At 46.6% G+C, this 23,091-nt stretch overlaps 1 protein-coding gene across 13 annotated transcripts in view; it reads right to left on the bottom strand.

Annotated features, from left to right (window-relative positions):
* MTCL1 (microtubule crosslinking factor 1) overlaps positions 1-23,091 on the bottom strand; it is a 134,063-nt gene that overhangs the window by 28,468 nt on the left and 82,504 nt on the right. For 10 of the 13 annotated variants that reach the window (XM_032293352.1, XM_032293354.1, XM_032293355.1 and 7 more), the window contains 5 exons: positions 21,508-22,809; positions 20,260-20,415; positions 11,497-11,619; positions 8,191-8,421; positions 6,373-6,570 (listed from right to left, as the gene is read on the bottom strand). In XM_032293352.1, the coding sequence (XP_032149243.1) occupies positions 6,373-6,570; positions 8,191-8,421; positions 11,497-11,619; positions 20,260-20,415; positions 21,508-22,809 (2,010 nt within the window). The remainder of the gene's footprint in view (positions 1-6,372; positions 6,571-8,190; positions 8,422-11,496; positions 11,620-20,259; positions 20,416-21,507; positions 22,810-23,091) is intronic. The other 3 variants (XM_032293353.1, XM_032293359.1, XM_032293358.1) reach the window with 2 other exon arrangements.

The following is a 23,091-nucleotide window of genomic DNA, read 5'->3' as shown; positions in this document are numbered from 1 at the left end:
CTCCACATCAAAACTACCTAAAAATTAGCTGGGCATTGTGGCTTTTGCCTGTAGTCCCAACTACTCAGGAGGCTGAAATGGGAGGATTGCTTGAGCCCAGCAGTTCAAGGTTATGGTGAGCTATGCTCACAGTACTACACTCCAGTCTAGGTGACAGAGGAAAACCTTGTTTCAAAAAAAAAAAAAAAAAAAATCTAAAAATGATATAAATGCTGTTGAGTGACAAGAGGTGTCACAACAGTCTTTTCAGAAATACATGTCTTCATATGGAATTTGTTTGCTGATTAATCACATATATTTTATGGGAGATTTGAGAGTTTCATCTTTGGGTTTTAAATTAAAAATCACTGCTTTTTGAGTCAAGAGTATTTCAAGCAGAAAATAATGGTAACAATTTTGATCCAGTCTTTGGAGTAGTCATTTGATTTTCACTGAAGAGAAAGCAGAAAGCCATATAATACATTCCTATATGTAATCAACAGTTTTCTATGAATGCCAAGTTACATTTGGTATCAGCCTATGCTGTTCTTAGCCCATACACCACACAACATTAGAATCAGAATCTTACAGTCCTCTTGCAAACTGGAAACTTGGTTTCTCTGGGAGCAAGTACTTTTTGCCTTTAACAGATATTGAATTCAATAAAATTTAAGCCTTAATGATTTATGCACATTTGTGTCAGGATAATCAAAGTAGTGCACTAGTAAACCAGGATAATATAAATCATCATGGAATGAGCCCAGAATTGCTTTGGGGTGAAGACAACCAAAGGGAGCAAGAGAGCCCAGCTCAGTGCTCTTGGTACCTGTCATCATCATTTCCCAAGAGCAGCATGTGGCACAGCAGGAAACCAGGCCAGCTCCTGCCATTAGCGCACAACAGCAAAAGTGGATGTCCATGTCAACATTTCTGAAGACTCAGAATGAGCCAGATGGGCATTATTTTCCTAATGACTTTCACACACATGCAAAAAAACAGTGACAATAATTACTAATAGTGTAGGTTTTCCTATGGCCAGGGGTATACGAAATTATTCACTGACATGACCTTGTTTATATGTCACATCAATCTTGACTACATACACTATGTTCCCCATTTTACAATAGAGGAACTATGGCTTGGAGTGGCTGAGAGCCAAGGTCCCACTGTCAAGGAAGTGAGCTCCTGGACTGCAGTCCAGATCATCCTGTTCCAAGGCCAACAAACCAAGCCAGGAATATTCGAATTCTGACATTATACCCTGCCAAGGCTTCTTCTTTTTCTTCTTCTTCCTTTTTCAAACTTTACCTTGCAGAAGCCATCTAATCCCCATGAAGCTAATTCCATTTCCCATATCAAGGGAAATAATTGTAGTGAGTCATCCTGAGAGAATACCTAAAAGTTAACTTCTCTTATTTTTTTTCCCTGGTGGTACCCCTTGCTGGGTAAAAAGATGACCCAAATCAAGTCAAGAATCAAATTAAGACTCTGGTCCATTTAGACATCTTTATGATGCAAGTCTTCTTGGACATGGGGCTTTCTGAATCTTTTGTGCTGGGGCCTAGCCATGCAAACTTTTAGCTTGTACATTTGTTGAATGTAGGTCAGTTTCAACTAAAAAATCTGGCTTTGGCCGGGCGCGGTGGCTCAAGCCTGTAATCCCAGCACTTTGGGAGGCCGAGGCGGGTGGATCACGAGGTCAAGAGATCGAGACCATCCTGGTCAACATGGTGAAACCCTGTCTCTACTAAAAATACAAAAAATTAGCTGGGCATGGTGGCGCATGCCTGTAATCCCAGCTACTCAGGAGGCTGAGGCAGGAGAATTGCTTGAACCTAGGAGGCGGAGGTGAGCCGAGATTGCACCATTGCACTCCAGCCTGGGTAACAAGAGTGAAACTCTGTCTCAAAAAAAAAAAAAAAAAAAAAAATCTGGCTTTTCAGAGATCAGCTGGCTGATTTTCTAGCAAAGCTGTAGGATAAAAAGCCTCCAACGATTTCCCTCTCCTCCGCCTAGGGGCATTACAGCCTCGCCTAGCTCGGCTCTCTTGAGTGAGATTTACAATGTGCTATAATATGTCAAACTTTTTAACAGGTTCAGAATTGGTCTTCGGTCCATCAGACTGCTATCCAAGTCTACTATCTATCCAAGTCTAATATCCAAGTATTATTTTCTACTAATAAGTATTATTAGTAGAAAGTGAATGGAAGTTTGTAGGTAAGGTAATGTATCCAGGTCTTTGTGATGCAATGCCAGCTATTATTCAAAATTGTTCTTGCCTAAGATTTCTAAGACTTCATCAGGTGAAATCACAGCTCCACAAAAGAGCTAAACCACTACCAACTACTTTGCTTGCATCAGAGCCACTAACTTTGGAGATAGGCTTAATCGAAAGCTGGAACAGACATATTGACCTGCTGCTATGGGTTAACCCACAAAACACCCGTCACAAAATAGAGGCAATGGTATCCAATCCTGTTTGTTTAGGCCTCTTGACAGAGGCAAGGAAATTCCAGAATGATGCAGTAGCTGCCCAGAGCTCAACAAGGCACGCATAGCTCTTATTCGAGACCTCACTCAGCAATCAACAGGCAACTCCTCCACCAGCAGGCGTCCCCCAAATTCTTTACTGCGAGCTTAGCCAGAATTGATACATTCATACAACCAGCAACACTTTTATAAACAAGCCATTTGTTGTTCTTGTCAATGTAACCTTCATTGTTACATCCAGATAGGTTCTTTTCTAAAAACCATTATCTCCTACAGATAAAAGAGAATGGGCCACTGAAGATAGACCCTGAAAATATAATCTATTAATATCATGGGAATTACAGTCATTTACACACAGAAGTCCTTTCCCCTCAGGCCAAGACTCTGCCTGCTGATCCTGTCCAGGAGGGCTCTGGGCTGTGGTCTCCATAATTGTCACTGAGCACTTCCCAAGAATGAATGTGGGCCCGGGAAAGAATAAATAAGGCACATATTTCATGAGCCGTACACACAGTTATCAGCCCAAAGGCTTAGGAAACCAGGGCAAATCTGATGAAACTCAGGAGGCCATTAGGAAAGAAACTTATTTGTGAGGTTCTAAACTTAGTTATGTACTTTGGAAGGCCTGTGCGGCTGTGGTTAACTCTGGGAGGTAGGACCGGTCAGGGAGAGTCCTTTTTCCAAGCACCCATCTGTAAATGTGAATTTTTACTTCACGTAGGGACTCCTTTCAGAGTGACAGAACAACTGCCACCAGAGAGCAAAGATAAAATGCTTCACGATCCTAAGCTCTGGTCTGGTTCCTTTTACAGAAAGAGTAGCACGCCTCCTAAGGGAGGCCTCCCAGCTGCAGGATAAACTGAAGAATGAACCACGGTATGACATACAAAATTGAAATGTAAATGCCATCTAGGCTCAAGAGAACTTTCTTATAAAAAAAAAAAAAAAATAGGCTGTTCACAGTTCTGACGTGAGGCCTCCTCTGGCAAGGGTGTTCTTTCTGGAAGTTTCTGTATGTTGGGCAAAGCAAAGGCCAGCAGCCTGCATGGCCAGAAAGGAAGACTGCCAGGGTCTGGGAGAGCCACGGCCCCAGAGGCCCAGGAAGCCAAGGGCTCTGTTTGCAGGAGAAAGGCTGACTCCCCTGAAGGCCCTAATGCAGCACATGAGCCAGACAAGGAGCAGAGGTCCAGGGAAGTGGAGTCTCCTCAGTCCTGATGCTGGACTGAGTGAGTCTCCTCAGTGACTGTAGCAGGTGAAGACTTAAATATGAAATATAATTGCTTCAACTCTTCCCATGAATTTTATATTAGGTTCTACACACTTTTTTTTTTTTTTTAACATAGTTGTTTTATTAAATGATAAAGAGAATTAGGTCACAACCCTGAATGAAAAAGTAACTTCTTTTTAAGTTAATCCAAGTAGGGAAAATGAGCTGTTGGAGCCCCAGGACCATCATTCCTGCACCATTAATCACCTTGTGTGAAGAAGCTGGATTCCAGGAATTACTAACCAGTATGAAATGCATAAATGGCATAGGAATGCTGGCCTCAAATGCTTAACACAGTGGCGAGAGTTCTGGAGCTCAAGGAGAACTATACGATTCGCTCTTGGGTGTGCACGGCCTCTGCTCTTCCAGATGGCTGGGGAAACTGAAAGCACTCACAGTGGCTCTAGAGTAACCAGGTCATGACCGTGAGCTCATGTAGCTAAAGACTGGGAAACAGGGAACATCTATGGAGCCAAATGTTTGCCAACCTGATGATTTGTTATGAGCCATCCCAAGGTTGATGAGTATATGCATTTTTTAAAAAAAACCTCCGTGGACATGATAAATGTTGCTATCTACTTGAGTTCAGTTGTGAGAATGTTCCATATGTCACAAAGCAAAGACAGAGGCCTAAGGAATATTGCAACTGAGAACCTGTCCTTTGGAAAGCGGTTTGGCCAGGTTTCCCATGCTACTAATCACCTTGCGAGGTGTTCAGTGTTTCTGGAACAGCCAGGCTCTGTGCAGCTCTGTGAGACACGTGCCCTGGCTCTTGCATCCCAGCTGCCTGGCTAATACTCATGCCAGTCAGAGAGAGGCAAATCCTCTAACTGGGAATGTTCCCCCCAGAGAAACAGCTGTCGTTACAGTAGAGCTCATTGATCTTCCGTCCTGGGACAGAGTGTTGTGCACGCAGTGTTCCTTTCACTACTGTGGACACCAGCCCACTCGGCACACCTGATTCTGAGTGTCGGGACTCCATCCCGCCATCCATCCACACACTTCTACCACACGTGGGCCACAGTGGAGGCTCACAGGTCCGTCTCTACTTTCGTGGGTAATTGCTAAAAACTAGTGTTGGAAGAAGCAGGCGGCAAAGGGAAATGACATTAAAATATGCTGAATGTGAGGTTCCAGCTGAGTGACTTCACATTATTTTCCACCCTGAGAGTAATGACTGTTGTTTAGAAAACCAGATGTGCGAGGTTTTCTCCTTGTCTAAAGCATCTGCATTCATGCGTGGGAAACACGTTTTCTTAGATGCAGAAGGTTTCTGGTGAAGTGGCAACAGTGGCCATCAGTGGCAATATTATGTGAGGTAGGCACAGATGATTTATGGGATTGAATGATAACATTTCTTTTAAAAAAGTACAATTAGTAGATTTTAAAGTATTATTTGCAAAGTAGTATTTTCATTTCTAGCTAGATTATTGCTGGAAAACTCATTCCATGACCTAAATTCTCCCCATGGACACTGGCAGAATGGCGCACTTTCTAACGGATGTGAGTAAAAGTTCCTTTGAAAGGATCATCTCCTTCTCGAGTCATGTTATTCAGGGAGAATGAAGGGTGGACCGGGGTACATAGCCAACAGCTGTTTAGCTGTGAAAATCTGATTGTATAGAGAGGGAGCAGGGGGAGCCCAAATTCCCCTCAGCCTGCACTCAGAAGCTCGCCGCCTGTCTTCATCTGGATCTGAGCCAGCACTCTGGTGACGGCCCACTCCCATGAGATGCAGCGGCTCCGGGCCCTGGGAGCCTGGGCCAGGGAGGAGCAGCAGCTGCGGCGTCCAGTGCAGAGGGAGTGCCCCAGAGCATCTAGGGCTGAGAAGCTAGAGCCACACCCAGATGACTGCTGTGCCCCGTGTCCACCTGGCCCTGTACCCTCAGCCCAGAACGCAGGCCTCCTAGACCAGGGGTGTCCAACTTCACTCTAGGAGCCCCCTGAGAAGGGTTATTATTATTAATAAATAATCAAGTCGGGTTAGAGGGTCCTGCTCAGGAGCTCCTTACTCCAAATCCTCCACCACTGCCATTTTGTATAAAAATGCAAGCAGTTTGGATGTTATCAGTAGTATCTTTTGCTTTATTAAGTAGATTCTATTTCTGTGGTCTATGGCAACAGTAACAGCTACTTAATAACACTGAAGTCTCACCTCTAGACATACTTTAAATTTTTCAAAGTATCATCAAATACTTTTATTTGGGAGCACACTATGTTTCAAGTAGGCCAAAGAGAACTTGAAATATTTCGTCCATGTTGGGGGATTTTTTAAAAACTTGTTCTTTTCTCCTTATATATTACGCTGCCAAATGAATGATGTTGCCAGTGACAGAGCCTCTGAGGTATATTTACTGGCCCCAGCAGGGACACACACCATTGATCTGCCCTTACTACGGTCCTTATTTATATGGGTAACTCAAATGAAAGAGTGAGCTGACATTAAAATGAAAGGCTTGATGAGGTGATTTCTAGCAAAAACCCAGCATCACAAATGACAACAAGTGGCTGTGGTCAGGCAGAGGAATTTTCTGCTACCTGAAGGCCAACGTTTGAAACAAAATGACACAAATGTGGCTTAGGAGTCTCCTCTCTCTGGTGTGGGCAGGGCGACGGGCTTGGATGGAGGCACCCACCTGCTTGTGGGGCTGTCCCCTGTCTGCAGTCTGCAGTCGCAAGCTGTGGTCTCCAATCTGCAGCCGAGAGTGTTGGGGGTGCTCCCCCACTGGAAAGCCACAGCCTCGGTCACCATCGTCGCGGTCTGGGCCATCCACCTGGTGACCCGCCTGGACTCCAAGCTCCCCAAGCCTGGGGAGGGTCTCTGGATGCTCACCCTGAAACAGGCAGGAGGTGACGATTACAGCTGCAGCCAAATCCTTTTGCTGTATAGCCTGATTTTCATTGTTTGAAGATAATGATCCCCTTTATGGATTATCAAGGCCTGTATTTCTCAGTCATTACCCCTAAAATGCTCATTTTGGCCATTTCACTCATTGGTACTTCCTGCATTTAAATTGCACAGGGTAGGTGCTCAACTTATTCGAAGATGTTAAAGAGAAATTTTAATCCTACTCCTTATAAATTAGTATTGCTTATAGCTATGGTTTTTAAGTTAAAGGAGGAGGAACTCCAGAGTACTGATTAACAGGAAACTTTACAACGATTTCTACATTCTGCTTAATAATGATTTTCTATGTCATGGATAGTTGGAAGCTGTTGGAATTGGTTTTTGAAGACTTTTTTCACCCTGAATAAAGGGATCACTGTATTTTCCCATTCTGAGGATGAGAACTTAAATTTACATACACTGTTCCCTAGAGTGAAAAGCAGACAAAAGGTCTTTGGGAACTAAAAAGAAACCAACAATTCACAATGCCTCGAAGCAGCTGGCCAAGGAGCCAGGGCAGTGGATGTTCAGAATACACAGAATACACAGAACACCAGTGGCTCCAGCCCCAAGTGTGCCAGGAAGCAAGCCCAGGAAGGAGCCTGCAGCACAAATGGTCACTCTGACTTAATCATTAAAAAAGCAATCAGAAGGCAAAGATCTCTGTTCTGTTGCTATTATAAACCTGGGAGGTATAACAGGAAGAACATATACAAATTTTAGAGGTGGCAAAGTGACTCATCTGAGGCTTAGAAAAGATCCTTTTAAAACTGTGTGGGCAGGACAGGCTTTCACATCTAGGAACAAAACTCGAACAAAAGAAGAGCAAACGTTTTAGAAACCAGTGTTTACAAACCAGCTTGAATGAGATGGTGCAGGACCTCAGGGTGATAACCTCAATGAATTTATAAATGAGCAGTAAAGGAGATGGGAGTGAAACTTTGCTACAGCATGGAGTTATGGACCTGAACACTCTTAAAACTAGGTAAGAACATAGCACAGAATTCATGGTTTCATATATAACTGAACAAGGGGCTACATTTCCATTTCTTGGACCAAAATTGACAAAATAATTTAAAATAATAATGACTTCACCACAATGCAAAATATTAATGTGGCAAAACTGCACTTGCATTCCATGAACATGTACAAATGAAAAAAGAGAGAGTAGACATTGAGTAGGCAACCAAAGCACCTGCCTCTGCCCGTCCCTCACTTATGAACATCACACAGTTTTTGCAGGGAAGTCTGTGGTTTTCCTCATTTAGTTCCTGCACTATTCTAAGTTTATGCCTAGCATACCTGCTCTTGCTACTGTAATGTTACTTCTGTTATATTTGCTTGTATATAGGAAAGTTATTGATGTTTCGGTCACCTATGTTTCTCTTATCTATGTGTCTGTATGAATTGCTCTAAATCTTTTTTTGTAGCAATATTAGATGTTAATCAAATACTGAAAAATAAAATAATAGAACATGACTGTGTGTAGGGTGGGTGAGGAGACAGCAGTGTCTGGGGGTCAAGAACAAAACAGATGCAAATAAAAGGAACTCTAAAGCAGAGTTACCTCAGTAAACTCCTCTCCTTCCTCCTCCATCTGCTTCCCTTGCCGCCAGTGTTTCAGCAGCCACCTGAGTTTGACGTAGAAGAGGAAAATGTTCTGCTTCAAGGACCGGAGCTCCTGCTGCATCAGATTCTTCTCATCACTCCAGGTTCGCTCATGGAGGGTGTTTTGCAAAGCCAGGCTGTGCATTTCCAGTTCTTTCCATCTCAAGGCATAGAGATGCTCCTCCTCCATCTTGAATGGAACAAAAGAGATAGTATGACAAGTGGCTAATCCAAATCACCACCCAAACCAAACCAGGAGTCCCTGCAAACTGCCACTCAGTCTCTGTCATACTGCATACAAGATGTGAAACACAGGAGCCCCAGAAGCTTGCTTTAAGAGCTTCAGACGTTTCCTGTTTACAAAACCCCATGAGTCTTATGATTCAGAAACAAGTGCTGTTTCAAAGTAAGGTATTATGATCATTTTTCATTATTAAGTCTCTCATGGTGTTTTTAGATGTCTCTAAACTCCTTCAGGAAAACTGTGTCTTGGAAATATGGCTTACCACTGACTTGAATCCCACATAAGCAGATTCCATGTCCCCTCTGTACATGGGCTGGGAACTCAAAGGCACATTACAATTGTAAAGAGGAAAAGAAGTGTAAATCCTTCCCCTCTACTTCCTGAGCCCCCTGACTCCCAACAGCCCCTGATAGAAGAGAGCCCCAGCTGGTAGAGAGCAGGGCAGGCTGGGCGGAAGGAATTCTTCCAAGTACTTAGGCCTCAACAGCATACAATGGTGTGGAAACAGCAAAGTGAGTCTGACAACCTATTTCCATGCTTAAAGACTTGATGTTCCTATTAGATGTGTATATCTCTTAGGAAAAGAAATACCTTGCATCTCCACATTAAGTTCCTGCCAACATCCCCCCCATAAACACTCTTACAAGCAACAATTGTAATGTGTCAATACTAAAAAGCAAAAGAGTGAATAAAATATCACTTTGTATATAAGGGCACAAGAATAATATCTATAAATAATATTTATAGTAGCTGAAGCGACATTATGGGATCAAAGCTTTATATTCCATAGACCAATAAAGGGTTGGAATGCCAGCCTGAAGGTTATCAACTATCTTCTCTTAACACTCCCTCTTATGCCAAAAACTAAGGCAGGGATATGTTTTTCTCCTTAAAGTACTTAATTAATTCTCAGAGGCCATGGGAATAGAACCACAGCTGCCCGAGGCCAATGAGCTAAAGGCCAGTGAAGAGTCAGAAGTAGCTCTGGAAAGGCCCACAGGTCTAGACAGCGACTTCTGTGGCCGCTCTCCCAATACCTGACCTTTACTGCATTTTTGACTGAAATAACAGAAAACAAGCGATTTTATTCACCATCTCAGCAGCCCTCAGCATTCCACCACTGGTTCTTCCCTGCAGACATAAGGGCAGCCTAGCGCACCAGACATTCAGCATCTGCAATTTCCTATTGATCAGTCAAGGTGGTTTTTATGGTGGGTGGGGCAAGTATATTTAACATTTCACACTGAAGATGTAACAGTCATGGGATCTTTTACACCATCTGGTTTGAGTTAGGTACATGACAATAAAAGAGGCAGTTAATCTATAACAAAGATCAGTAATTAAAAAGAAGGGAGGTCTGGTCTCTTGTCTCTTAGTCGTTTACCAAACAAGAACAATGAGGAAGAGCGTTCATCTATAATCTAAGAAACAAAACATGTTTCATGACTCAGTCTCCATGACTTAACCTCACCCTTGACATAATCAATTTAGAGGGTCCTGTAATCTTCTTCTTTTTTTCTTCATTTTTATTTTATTATTTTACTGACTTGTGCTGGGCAAGCTTCACTGGCCTAGGGGCAATGTGAAGGTAACATGAGCCGCCTTCCTGCCTGGCTGTGGAGAGGCTGGGACCTGCACCACAGGAGACAGCATCTGCAGCACTGCACCCAGGCCCTCCTGGAGAGACTTCCTTTCTCTCCCTCACTTCTGCCCTTTCCAGCTCCTTCTGTTCCATGGCTCCATGTACTTCCCAAGTCTCAGAGCTCAATTGTCTGCCCTCTGGGTACTTTAGGGGGCACTTTCCCTTCCTAGAGGGCATCTCCTACCATCCAAAGCCACTTCTGCAATCCTCCCTCACCATCAACTCACATACTAGAAACACAGGGGCCCCGGACATTGTGCTAGCAGCATCCTCAGCAATAAACTCACTTTTCGAATTATTTTTGGTACAATGCAGAAAGTTTTTTTTTTAATTTTACTTAGCAATTTATCTTTCAAGGAATATGAAATTATTTTCCTCTGACAATGAGGTGTGCAACTTGACCTATAAAGGAAACATTTAAAACGAATCATGCATCTAATGGTAGAAGTTGGCAGAAAGTATTTAGATCTTGGCATTTAGCCCTGCCTTTCCTAAGCTGCAAGGTGCAGGGAAGGCGCTGATTCCCTTAATCAGTTTGTGACCCATTTAAATCACATGGCCTCAGTCAACATAGGGGCTTATGTGTAGCACACATTCCTCACCAAAATGAGTTCTTAGAAACACCAAGACCTTATTTGCACAGGATATGCATTTTAAAACACCAAGGTGCTCTATTCAAGATCAACTGCTTTGCTTTGTTTAGTTTTAAAGACACAGCTATCTTTCAAGAACAAATACAAAGGGGAAGAGCAGCTGCAGCAATTCTGAACCTAGATATCTTTTCACAACTTAATTCGATTTGGGGTGGCAGGGATTGGGCCATTCTCAGGGATGTCCAGGGCAATGAGTGCCCACCTCTGCGAATCCTTTCTACTCAGAACTCTGGGGAAGGATTTGGAAGATAAAATTAGCCAGTACCAGGTTATTCTAGAATAACAGAGGTTAATCAGGCCACAGCTCAAGTTGTGGCAGGTTTTTTTGAAGACAACGGTTTAGGGTGAGTTGCTAATTTTTCTAGCAGAAAATTCACCCAACATCAGCAGAGGTGACAGGCATACTTTTCTGTCCAGTTACATTTAGGCCCTTCCTTGATGTCAGGCTGGTAATGCTGCAGGAAAGTCTGGATTAGGCATAAGGAAGACCTTGCTGAGACCACAGTGTAGATGCTGAAAAGCACGTGCCAGAACAGAAAGGTAGAGTTATGTTTAGGGGTGTCTGAGAAGGGGTCAGCTAGAATGGGTGACCTCTCCATAGGTGCCCAAGAGTCTAGCAGCCTGTATGCAACAGACAGCCTTCTTTGAAAATGCATCGTGGCATTTCTCCTTTGGAACTGTACAGTTCATGAAGCGGTCGTGCTGAAATCCATGTTAAATATTTACCTTATGGATCTTGTTTGTAAATGTCTCTGTCTCCTCTTGATGCAGTCTGGCCACCTGCATGAGCTGACCCTGTAGCTCCTCTATGGATACACTCTGCTCAGGTAAAACAGGGGGGCCCCTGAGCTGATTGGTGGGATAAAGGAAGGGGTTTAGTGGAAATCAGAACTCTGCCTGAATTGACGACGCAGGACAGACATCTGCACAAGCCAGAGACACACAAGGCGAGACAGCACATGTCGGCACTGCAGCAGTGGAGTGACTGTGGCAACCCCCCTGGGACTTCCCTCTGGGCTCCACAGCTCCCACGTTACCTCCCATGTTACTGCCAGGGAGGGACAGTTCCACCTGCCTTGCATCTCTTACCCAGGAGGGGAGCAGGCAGCTTCACCCACCACCATAACCACAAACCAGGCCGACAGAAGGAAGCCAAGGTATGTCAGAGGTGTCCTTGCTCTGACAGTGGCTTCTGGATGCTGGGCAGTCAGAGCTGACTACGACCAAGGCAGGCATGACCACCTATCACGTCAGCCTCTTGGATTCCCTCTCCGAGTCATCAGGTCTTTCTGAGTTGCATAATTAATTTTTTCATATGCTTTCTTATTAGAATTTTTCCTGCTCAACCGAGGGTGCCTTTCTTTTATAGAGGCGGTCTGACCCCCTATGTTCAGGGCAATGGGGCGGGGCTTTATCAATTAGCAGAGATGCATGGCTTCAGGCCTCCCAATGGCACATGCTGCCTAAGGGGAATCGCACGAAGATGTACTTACTACATGTTAAGTTCAAGATAGGTGGTGGAATCCGTATCATGATTTTTATTGGTAAAGTCTACCTTTTATATTCTAATGCCAAGATAGAGGAGTCAGGGTCATTACTTTTGAAATAAAACGTGCTTTTTAGAGATAGAAACATTGTTATGCTAAAAATCTCAGGCATCAACAAAATTTAAGCATGACATTTTACCCACTGGTTTATGCTACTTGAAAAGAGGTGTTTTATAAAACTGGGAATCAGAGTGGATTGTTGCAATGAAATACATGCACTTTCACTGGTTCATTCTGAATCCCTTTAACTCATCTACTTCTCCTTTTGGATACTGTTTATCCTCCTAATCTGATGGGACCTAGGTTGTCAAAAGTGAAAACCAAGAACAGAAACTGCAAAAAATAGAAGAGCAGAGCACTTCCCTCAGCACTGGGGATATGAGAGAGGGGTATGAAAGAAAGAAGAACAGAGACAGAAAATCAGACACTGGGGATTCTCCAAGTTAGGCATAAAATTTTGAAAGCTAGAGATTTAAACATCCTATTTCCAAAAAACTCGACAACTTCTGAGAGCATTAAATGTCTCTTTGCTTTGCTAGTTTTTCAAGATTATTATAGTCTTTTATATACATTAAGCAATGTTTGGGGTTCTCTTTGAAAAGATGCATTTCCCTACATGTTAAATTGGCTTCAATGACTGATTTTTCATTTCTAAAAGTTCTGTTGTTTTAAAAAAATGTGTGGTCTTTTATGATGGTGACATACTCCTCTCCTGTTTGCTTGCCTTTAATAACTGTGAACGCACTCATCTGATAATTCTATTATCTGCAGTCACAGGGCTGAATCCTGCTATCTGCCATGTCTGCCAGCTCAAGTCCCTGCTGGACATTCTTGGCTTGTGTGAAGTTCTGCACTGAGACTTCATCTCCTAGGGGCAATTATCTATAGATCTAGTATGGATCTGGGTGGAGAATGTGCCTCCAGATTGGTTTTGTGTTTGCTGGAGCTAGCAATATGACATAAATCCTTTTCTTTGGGATTCCTGGGCCAAACTGGTAACATCAATTCAAAGCCTGAGCCTGGGTGAGGCCAGCTCTAGCCCTCCTACTCCTGACCCAGAGCACATGCTGGGGAGACCAGTGTCCCCACTGCCTCCCGCTCCCTGCTCCCTTCCCTGAGGCCAGCAGGCAGACACTTCTTTGCTTCCTTTCTTTCCCTGCAGGTGTTGGTCCCAGGCCCCATCTCCTGTTCCCTTGGAGCTTCTGAAACCCAAGGCTCCCACTTAACCAGTTCCGGCAACAATCTCCCTAATCCACCCACCTAAGGACCACAGAGACCACTTTGGCTCTCAATTCTTTTTTTATTTTGTTTTGTTTTGAGACAGGGTCTCGCTCTGTCACCGAGGCTGGAGTGCAGTGGTGCAATCTAGGCTCACTGCAACCTCTATCTCCTGGCTCTAGTGATTCTCCTGCCTCAGCCTCCTGAGCAGCTGGGGTTTGCAGATGCCTGCCACGACACCCAGCTAATTTTTGTATTTTTAGTAGAGACAGGGTTTCAGCATGTTGGTCAGATTGGTCTCGAGCTCTTGACCTCAAGTGATCCGCCCACCTCAGCCTCCCAAAGTGCTGGGATTAGAGGCGTGAGCCACCACACCCAGCCTTCTGGTTCTCAATTCTAAAATCAATTCCAACTCTTGAAGACTTCCCTAAATTTCCTGGGAATTCAGCGATGTATTTAAGAGATACTTTGTATTTTATGCAGTGTTTTACTCAATATTTATTGAGCACCTCCAGTGCTAGGCACCATCTAAAGCATGGGGGATAGAGAGGTAAACACAGCGGCCACACCTGCCCTCCTGTATCTCAAGTGTTCTGCATAGGACCGTTTCCAGGTCACCGAGGCTGCTCTCCTGCCAGTTTTACTTTCCAGCTTTACATATTATTCTATAAACTTAAAATGTAAAAAATCCTCCTTATTTAATGCATTAGCTACTAGCCAAAAGCTTTATAGTATTAGGTGTAAAAACAGACATCCTAATCAAGCTTATCGTTTAAGAAAAGCAAAGCTCTATTAGTTTAGTTTCTATAGGTTACATGAACTATTTAGTTTGGCTTTAATTTTAATAAATAATACATATGTTAAGAAACCATTTTTATGTGAAACAATATATGAAGCTCATACTTCAGTGTCATTGGATATAAAACATGCTCTTTTGTTTGAACCACACCTTTGAAGGGTCACAGGAAAGGAGGTCCTGTGAGTTTGTTTACTGGGGAAGTCGGATCCACCTACAGTGGCTCCAATGTCGTCTCTGTAGACTGCTGCCTGGTCAGTAGCAGACATGATTAGATCCTCCTGATGTATTAGAAGCTTCATTTTCCTTTATTGTCCATTTTTGCTAATGCAATATTAAAACTCCCACGGACAATGCTCCTAGCCGGGATGCCAACGTCACTCCAATGTTACAAAAAACAATAAACAAACATGCTATGGCAAAAGTTTTTGCCTAGAATTACTCTACTGTCACACAGCTGCATACAATCACATATATTTGGAGAAAAGTTTCACATGAAACATAAATGTCTTCTAAAAAAATTCCCCTTGGCCACCCAATCCCCAAAAGTTTGGTTCTAAAAACCATTCTTTGTTCACTTACCTAGGATTCTGATTATACATCAAATTCATCTTCAACTCCCTATTAAAGCAGCTTATCTAAACCAACACCATCCTCACTTGTCTCCGAGGCTGCTGAGACACTAGTCTTGACATTGCAACCATCCTCCCATGTCAGTGTTCTGAAACTCCCACCCATGCCTTCCCCAACAGAGCTGCATCGCACAGGGATTAACAAAGGCTAACTTCCCCAACTCCAGAGAAAGTGGCTTATAAATTACTTCCCATACTTAAGAAGGTAACTTCACAATCTCAAACACAAACAGAAAAGGAAGGCTTTTCATAACAGTCACTAGCATGCCTAGCCATGCTACTCCTCTATTAGGACAATTCCACTGCCATGACCATGACTTCATTTTCTGGAGGGTTCTATTTTGTTCTGGCCAGTTTTGCAACCACTCACTTCAAAAGCAGTACATGAGGCCAACACATGTGTGCAAATACTTGGCATAAAACCCCACGTAACTTCCTTGTGGCTGGCATTTCACAGCTGAGGCACGTGGGATTGCGACTGCTTTGTGTGCTTTCTTGATTGAAGGATAAAAGCAGGCACTAAGGAGAAGAGCTCTTTGAGATTTCTGACTCAGAAACTCAATCCTCTAGGCACAGGCCTGGTCTCCTTTATATCTGAAATCTGACCAGTGTCCGTGCATGGCTATTTCTCATTCAGAACTATTTTTAAGGTGCCTCGCACATTCCAAACCATCTACACATCACTCTCTCTTAACAAATGCGAATGTCTCACATTTGATGGGAACCCCAGGGAGCGAAGTCAGAGAAGAGTCCAGTGCATAGCGTGAGCATCTTGCGAACATCCACTGAGAAGGGCAGACAGCAGGAACACTTATCCTGAAGTCTGTTACTTTTTAGCAATTCATTTTTGGATGGCTGCACTGATGCATTAGTGGGTGTCCGTGGGTTCTGACTTCAGTTTGCTCCGGCTGTGGCTGTTTGCCACAAACTTTAAACTTCAGTTTGCTCTGGCTGTGGCCTCCTGGAGAGGCCACCCCTTTCCCAGATTTAGTGAATGGCGGCGTCTGAGCAGCAGGGCTCCTCCACTGCCCAGATTTGCAATCTGCGAAAATGCGTCATGTGTAAGAATGCACTTCTTTTTATCCTCTTTATTGTTATAACTGCTGCTGCTGGTACAACAACGAGTAGTAGTTGTAGTTTCTGTCTAGCTAAAATACCTGAGTCTTTCGAAATAATAATGTTTCTTTCCGCTTTCTCCAAATATAAAAATCCGTAAGGCAAAAGACACAGAGGCATTTTCTAAGTGCAGCTTCAGAAGCGGATCCTCTTTAAAAACTTCTGCTTAATGCCATTGATACTAGGTGTGCTATTGGGCCACCTCCCACACCCTTGAGGAACTACGGGCAGAGAGCTAAGGGGGATCTACACAGGTACAGTCATGGTTGGCCGGAGGGCAAAATTGGTGGTGGTTTAAAGGGAAATGTAAAAGGGAGCAAAGAAAGCTGCTGGCAAGACCTCCAGCTCCAGCCCTGCCTCAGTCTGCATGAAGGTGCCCATGTTTGTCTTTCTCCCAGTTACTCTGTGGGGTCTGATGAGTCTTAACACAGCAGCTTCTCTGGCCTGGCTGCTGGGCTGACTTATGGGAGTTTTGTGTACTGTTTCCATTAGAGCCTCATGGGAAAGCAACTGTTGGCAGCAAATTCAGGGATGTTCTCATTAAAAAGCTTTTAAGAGTTCTACTCCCCAGAATTGGCCATTGTACAATTCTTTAACACAATGTCATATTCAAAGACCAAACTAACAAGGCTGTCAGAGTGACATTCACACCAGGGACAGGGCAGCCTCTCCCGACCCAGGTTCTGTGAGTGATCCATATCCAGCTCCTCTAATAAAAGGAAACACTGTGGAGGAATCAAAGTGGCTCCAGAACATGCCTTATTTAAAAAATAAATAAATAGGATGTGTTTGCAACAGAATTGAGTTTTCTCTTCTATGTGAAATGTCTTTGTGAATAAAAACATCAGAACAAGGGATGTTTAAAACTCCTGATTCACATTGCTTCCCCTTCTAGGAAATGACGCTCCCTAGACTTGGCCTTTCACTATGGAGATTTTTAGCTTTCTTGTAAAAATATACAAAATTAAAGAAAGCTAGACAGATGTTTAAAAAAGGTGCCATTCCATGACAAGGCAGTTGGCTCTACAGTGGCCGTTCAATTAGTTGTTAGAGTGACTCTTTAGAAACCCACCCAGGGGTCAGTGCAGAGCTCTCCTGCTGTTATAGATCAGATCCCTCCGGGGATGTGCTGGGGAGGGGGGCGCTGCAGCTGGCTGGAGGCTGTTCTAGACCCAGTTCTGCCACCAACCAGGAGGAGGGTTTATTGGGGAGCCGCTTCACTTCTCAGGCCTCATTTTTGTCATTTGCAGAATGAGAGACTTCATCTGAAGACCTGCTATTCTTTTCTGAGCTGCATTTGGAGATCCTGTGCCACCACATGGCACCAGCTCACTCTGCTAATCTACTTCCTGTGAAGCTTTATTGTCACTCAGTATTTGGTTTTCTTCAACTAGGTGTTTCTCTCTCCCAAATCACTACAAGTTTCTGAAGCTATGTGATGCATTTATGATGGTGACAACTTATCACTGCTCCAGGTTACACAATATGGACCTAGAAGAATCCAGGAGGAGGAGAGTTCTCTAATACAGGCTGTAACTGCACACAGCTACATGCGACACCCCTTGAAGGATGAACATTTGGGAGGGAAGACGCATTTCCTGTAAAACCGGCCATCAAAGGTAAGGGGGATGCCCTGTGCTGTGGTTCCAGAGCTGTGGTTCCAGAAACAGCCCATGACAAAGAAGAAAGAGCTACAGTGGGAAGGGAAAACCAGGACCCTGACTAGGGAAGCTGTGACACACTTTCCCCCTTGGAAATCCCCAATGGCAGGGCATAGCACTCTCTATTATTAATCGTACTTTAGGCCAGGTGTGGTGGCTCACGTCTGTAATCCCAGCACTTTGGGAGGCCGAGGCAGGCGGATCATGAGGTCAGGAGATCGAGACCATCCTGGCCATGGTGAAGCCCCTGGCCATGGTGAAGCCCCGTCTCTACATAAATACAAAAAATTATCCAGGTGTGGTGGCGCGCACCTGTAGTCCCAGCTACCCAGGAGGCTGAGGCAGGTGAATCGCTTGAATCCAGGAGACGGAGGTTGCAGTGAGCCAAGATCGTGCCACTGCACTCCAGCCTGGCAAAAGAACAAGACTCCGTCTCAAAAAAAAAAAAAAAAAAATCATACTTTACACAGACATGGCATTTGGGCTTTTAAAGGTGCTTCCTCATTTAACAATTCCTTTGCTCTGAATTACCCCTGTGTAATCTCGTCGGGTAGGCAGGGCAATGCTGTCATGCCCATTTTACAGACGAGAAAACAGAGGTCGAGAGACTTGCCTGAGAAATTGAGCTGGGAATGAACACAGCCAGGCTAGGGCCCAGGGTCTCTGATGCCCAGGCCAGAGTCAATTCCAGTGTGGCAGGACATGCCCGCTAGCAACAGCTTGTGGGGCCGTGTTAGCTGAAAGCTGGGAAATGTGTCTTTCTGAGGTTTCCATCCTGGAGGTGGGTCACTCAGCCACTGGAAATGTGCGTAACTGTGGTTTGCTACTGCTCACACAACAGCGTTCTCGGAGGAAGGCCCTGAGTACAGTCTGGGCTAACAAAGGCGCTTCCTGTGATCGTTCCATGGAGTCCTAAATCACTCCATCTGTGGGGAAACTGGCAGTTCCCCAATATCTGCCTGTCCTGCTCTACTTTTGGCACAAAACTTAGGGACATCTCACTTGTGATTTAGGAATGAAAATACGCTGAATGACGTTCTGTAATACATGTCTAACTCTATGTCCAAACACAGTGTTAAGAAAACATTAAAAACATTACAAATGCTTATTCTGGACCCTCTAACTACGAGAGCTCTGGGGCACCCTGCTGCTCCCTGAATGCCCATGGCAGCTCCACACAGCTCACGGAGGTTCTGCTTGTTTCCTGGGAGGTTGGCACCAATGCGAGCGTGGCCGCTGGGCATGTGGAATGTCTCCTTGAACGCATCTCTGTCTGGTCTACGTTTACTTTCCTCTGGGGCAGGGACCCAGATGCCACCTTCTCCGGCAGGGCTGACCTCTGCCCAGGTGACAGATGGAGGGTGGGCCTGCACAGGATGTTTCTGAAAACTTGTTTTGTTTTCATTTAAGCTTTTTAGAGGCTGTTTTCGTGCTGCTGTGTGTTCTGTCACAAGGGTAGAGGTGTGACACACATCCTCAGGGCCCAAATGGGAGATATTGGGACTCATGTGAGTAAGGCGGCAGCCCTTCAACAACTGTCTGACAACGCAGCAGGCAGCCTGGCCAGGTCATAGCAGCGCCGGCCCTGCCCCACCCTCCTGTCTCTGCTCACTTCATCTCCTAATCAAATCCAGCTGGCTTTTCTGCTGGGTGAGCTGCTGTCTCCCGTCAGTGTTGCGGTCCTCACCTCTCCCTCACCCCTGCCCTGCGGGAGCCACTCCCATGCCCTGGAGCTAAGTGGTAACATCCCCAAGTGGACTAAGAAATTAAGAATCTTCATCAGTGTCTTAGAGAAGCTACTGTCCTTCTCTAGTGAAGAATATGCTGCTCCAGCCCTGCCAACAACCTGCCTTGACCAGTAGGGGCAGCGCCAGGGCTCGTTCCTTGGGAACCCCGTTTATCTCCCAGGTGGGGTGGCCTGTGTCTAGGAGCTTCCACTCTTCCAGGCTGCTCACAATGGTTCCAATCTCTGGTGGCTGGAGCCATGTGTACATGGGGTTGCTGTGGTGACAGAGACTGATAAGGGTGCCCACAGGTCAGGAGAGAGACTCCCTGATTCTCCCAACCAGCCAGCAATGTCACTCAAGACCATGGGACAGTCACAGAGACACAGGCAACAAAGAACTGAAAAGGGGAGCCCTAAGGGGAGTTTCCTCCATTGCAGGAAAGCCCATGTTGGGTTTTCATCCCTTCTTTCTCTGCAGTTGGACAAGAAGCCACTATGCACTCACCAAGGAGCCTACCTCCAGGTGCCCCAGATCTGCAGGAACAGGAGGTGGACAGTGCCTGCAGTGAGCTGTCCTTCTGTCTGACAAGCACAGCAGTTCCCCGCACGCACCTGCACACACCTGCCTGTCCCAGTGCCCTGCAATGTGTTTGCTGCCAAGTGAGTTCCGCCCAAATTTCTACCTCCTCCTGCCATGTTCCCTCAGGGCCTTGTCTGGGGCAGAAACCGTCACACAGCCAGCCACACAGGAAAAGGAGGGGGACGGTGGGGGGGATTGCTTGCTTGCGCTGACCTCCAGGCTGAAGCAGCTCTGGCGTCCTGGCCCGTGGCTCCCAGCATCCCCGTCTGCGCGGCGGTGCAGCTCCCGCGCGGCTCGGAGGCGCAGGCTCTCCCGCTCGTCCCCTCGGGCAGGCCCGAGCTGCCACTCCAGCTGCTCTCTCAGTCTGGACTGTTAGGTGCACGGGAGGGATTTGTTGTTGTTTTTAAAAATTTGAACAACAACAACAAAAAAAACAAAGGACAAGGAGGTGGGGGCAGGGAGGGGGGATGAAGAAAACAATAATGGATAAAGGAGACAACTGAGAAAATGAACAAAGAATGGCATGAACAGAAACACCAGCTTAAAGACAGTGGCGTAAGAAAGTGACGAGAACAGACCCGAGATGAGGATGAGCAAAAGGGCGGGTGGACACATCTGAAAAGCAAAAAGAGAAAGTAGGGGTGCAAAACACTGGTTACGGGGCACATGCGATGGCGATGCGTGAATCCAGAACTCAACTGCAAGCACGCTACCCGCGAAGGAAATGGAAAACGAGGCTCTTCCTTCCTTACTTGTGGGTCGAGCAGCCAAAGCCACAGTCCAGGGCGGCAGCTGGGCCATGCACCCAAGGCGAGGCTAGGACAGCAGTCCTCGGAGGCCCTCCGCGCCCTCCCCCGCGGCGTCAGGGCGGCGGGAGCCAGCAGAGCTTTTCCACCAAAACCATCCTTCTCAGCACCGCGCTCCTCACCCGCTTCGGCTGATCCTCCAGCGGGAGTGGGGGCCTGCGCTGCCTAGGGCCTTGGACTGCACTGTGTCCCTTGAAACACACCCAGGAAGGGACGTGCTCGTTAGCAAGTCCGCTAATTATCCTGACTGTGACATGCGTTTGTCTTAGCCTCCTCACGGCTTCTTCAGCGGGTGGCTGGTTGTTTGAGACACCAAGAGAGGAGCAAGGCCGGCCTGCGTCGAGCCCTATTGCTTCCAATGGGCTTAGCCTCGTGTCTGGGAGGGCCTCTAAACCACGAGCCGCGGTGCAGTTAAAAATAAGACAGGAAAAAGGAAAAAGAAACAAGGCAATACAAGAGAACTTAAAAAAAAAAAACAAAAAACAACGGAGCCCAACCAAGAGAGAGGATCCGGTTGCCCCGGAGGCTTTAGTACAATGCAGGTTTGAAATCATAACCAAGCAGCCGTGAGCAGCGTGAGCCCGAGTGCAGCAATGCCAGCGAGAAGAAGGAAGAGCAAGGTGGAGCAGGGAGGCGAAGCCACGAGCCCCCTTACCTGCAAGTCGGGGCCCAGCTCCTTCCCCAGGTTCCCGATGGGGGAGTCCCGGGACACAGAAGTCACAGTGGAGAGGAAGCTGGAGGACTCTGTGAGGTGGGGCAAGGGGGACAGGCCATCCCCAATGCGGTTCACCTGCTCCAGGAAGGCCTGCAGCTCCTTCCTGAAAGCCTTCATCTTGGCATTGATGGTCCCCAGCAGGTGGGGCTCCTGCTGGTCCCCCTCGCCCTGATCTTCTTCACCTTGCAGGCCAGGCCCTGGTGAGGGCGCACCACCCTGCAGCCCGGCATCGTGGAGGAAACTGTCGGTGTCTGTGATGAGGCACTCCATGGTCCGCTCCAGCCGCTGGGCCTCGTGCTTTAGGGTCACTAGGCACTCGGAGTCCTCCTGGGCCTTCAGGAGCTCCGTGGGGCACGGCTCGCTGGCCTCCGATGGCTTCCCGCTCTCAAAGCCTGATGTCTTCTCGAATATTTCCTCTGAGTCACTCTCCCCGCCAACAGGCCCTTCCCGCTTGGGCTGGGGCAGGCGGCCCTCCTCGCCATCGCTCTCCTTCTTGCCTGCATCGCTCTCGGCGTCACTGTCTCGAGGACTGGGGGCGTGGGCGGCCAGGTCGCAGCGCTGGATGTTGGACAGCAGCGCGTGGTTCTCGTGCTGCAGTTTGAGTACCTTGCCACTGAGCTCGCTGATCTGCAGCCTGGCCGACTTCAGCTCCTCCTGCAGGGGAGCCCCACCCCCAGCACTAGGACTCACACCCTCCCCGAGCCAGCCCGGCTCCCGGGGAGGCTCAAACTTGAACTTGCTGAGCTCGTGGGTCAGCTGCCGGTTATGGTCTTCAATCTCGGAGATGGACCTCCGGAGCAGCTCCGCTTCCTCTTCCACAAACTGCAGGTGGCGGCGGAGCTCCGTGGAGGACTCCAGGGAGTCGCCAAAGGGTGAGGTAGGAATGCTGGGTGCGTGGTCCCGGCCCGGGCCCTCCCGCTCCTGCTGGCTCCGCATGTCCTCCATCTCCGCCTTGAGGCCTCGGTTCTCAACCTCCAGCTCGACTATTTTCCGGCCCAAGATGTTGGCTTCCTCCTCCACCATCTTCAGCCTCAGCTTCAGCTCAGCCTCCCTGGTGCTGGGGGGCCCGCCTGCTTCCCCCGTGGGCAGGGGGCTGTCCACATCCCCATAGAGGGACTTGTACTTCTGGAGCTCCTGCTCCAGCTCGTCCTTCTCCCTTCCTAGCTTGGCCATCTTTTTGCGCATCAGGAAGGCTTCCTCTTTGGCAAACTGGAGCTGGCACTTCAAATCGGCACTGTCATCCTGCCAGGAGAAAACAGCCCGGGAGAAGGGTTATTTGAAAATACCAAATGTTCGTGTTTTTCATGATTCCCCTCACACCTCGCCCCCAAAACACACACAAACACCAAACACCGATCTTCCCATCGGTGCCATTGAGTTACACAGAGAAAGAGCCAAGACAAAGCAGAGGTGGGTCCGGGGGGCTTTGTGGAAGGGACCTGGGAAAGGCCTACAGTTTGTTTTCTGCCACAGAAACAAAAGAAACCAAAAAAATTAGTTTGGAAAAAAAAAGTTCATGTCGCA

Source organism: Sapajus apella, unplaced genomic scaffold (genome assembly GCF_009761245.1).
Source record: "Sapajus apella isolate SASKATOON/1434 unplaced genomic scaffold, GSC_monkey_1.0 scaffold29, whole genome shotgun sequence".
NCBI classification, from domain to species: Eukaryota; Metazoa; Chordata; class Mammalia; order Primates; family Cebidae; genus Sapajus; species Sapajus apella.
This window is presented reverse-complemented; position numbering and strand designations above follow the sequence as displayed.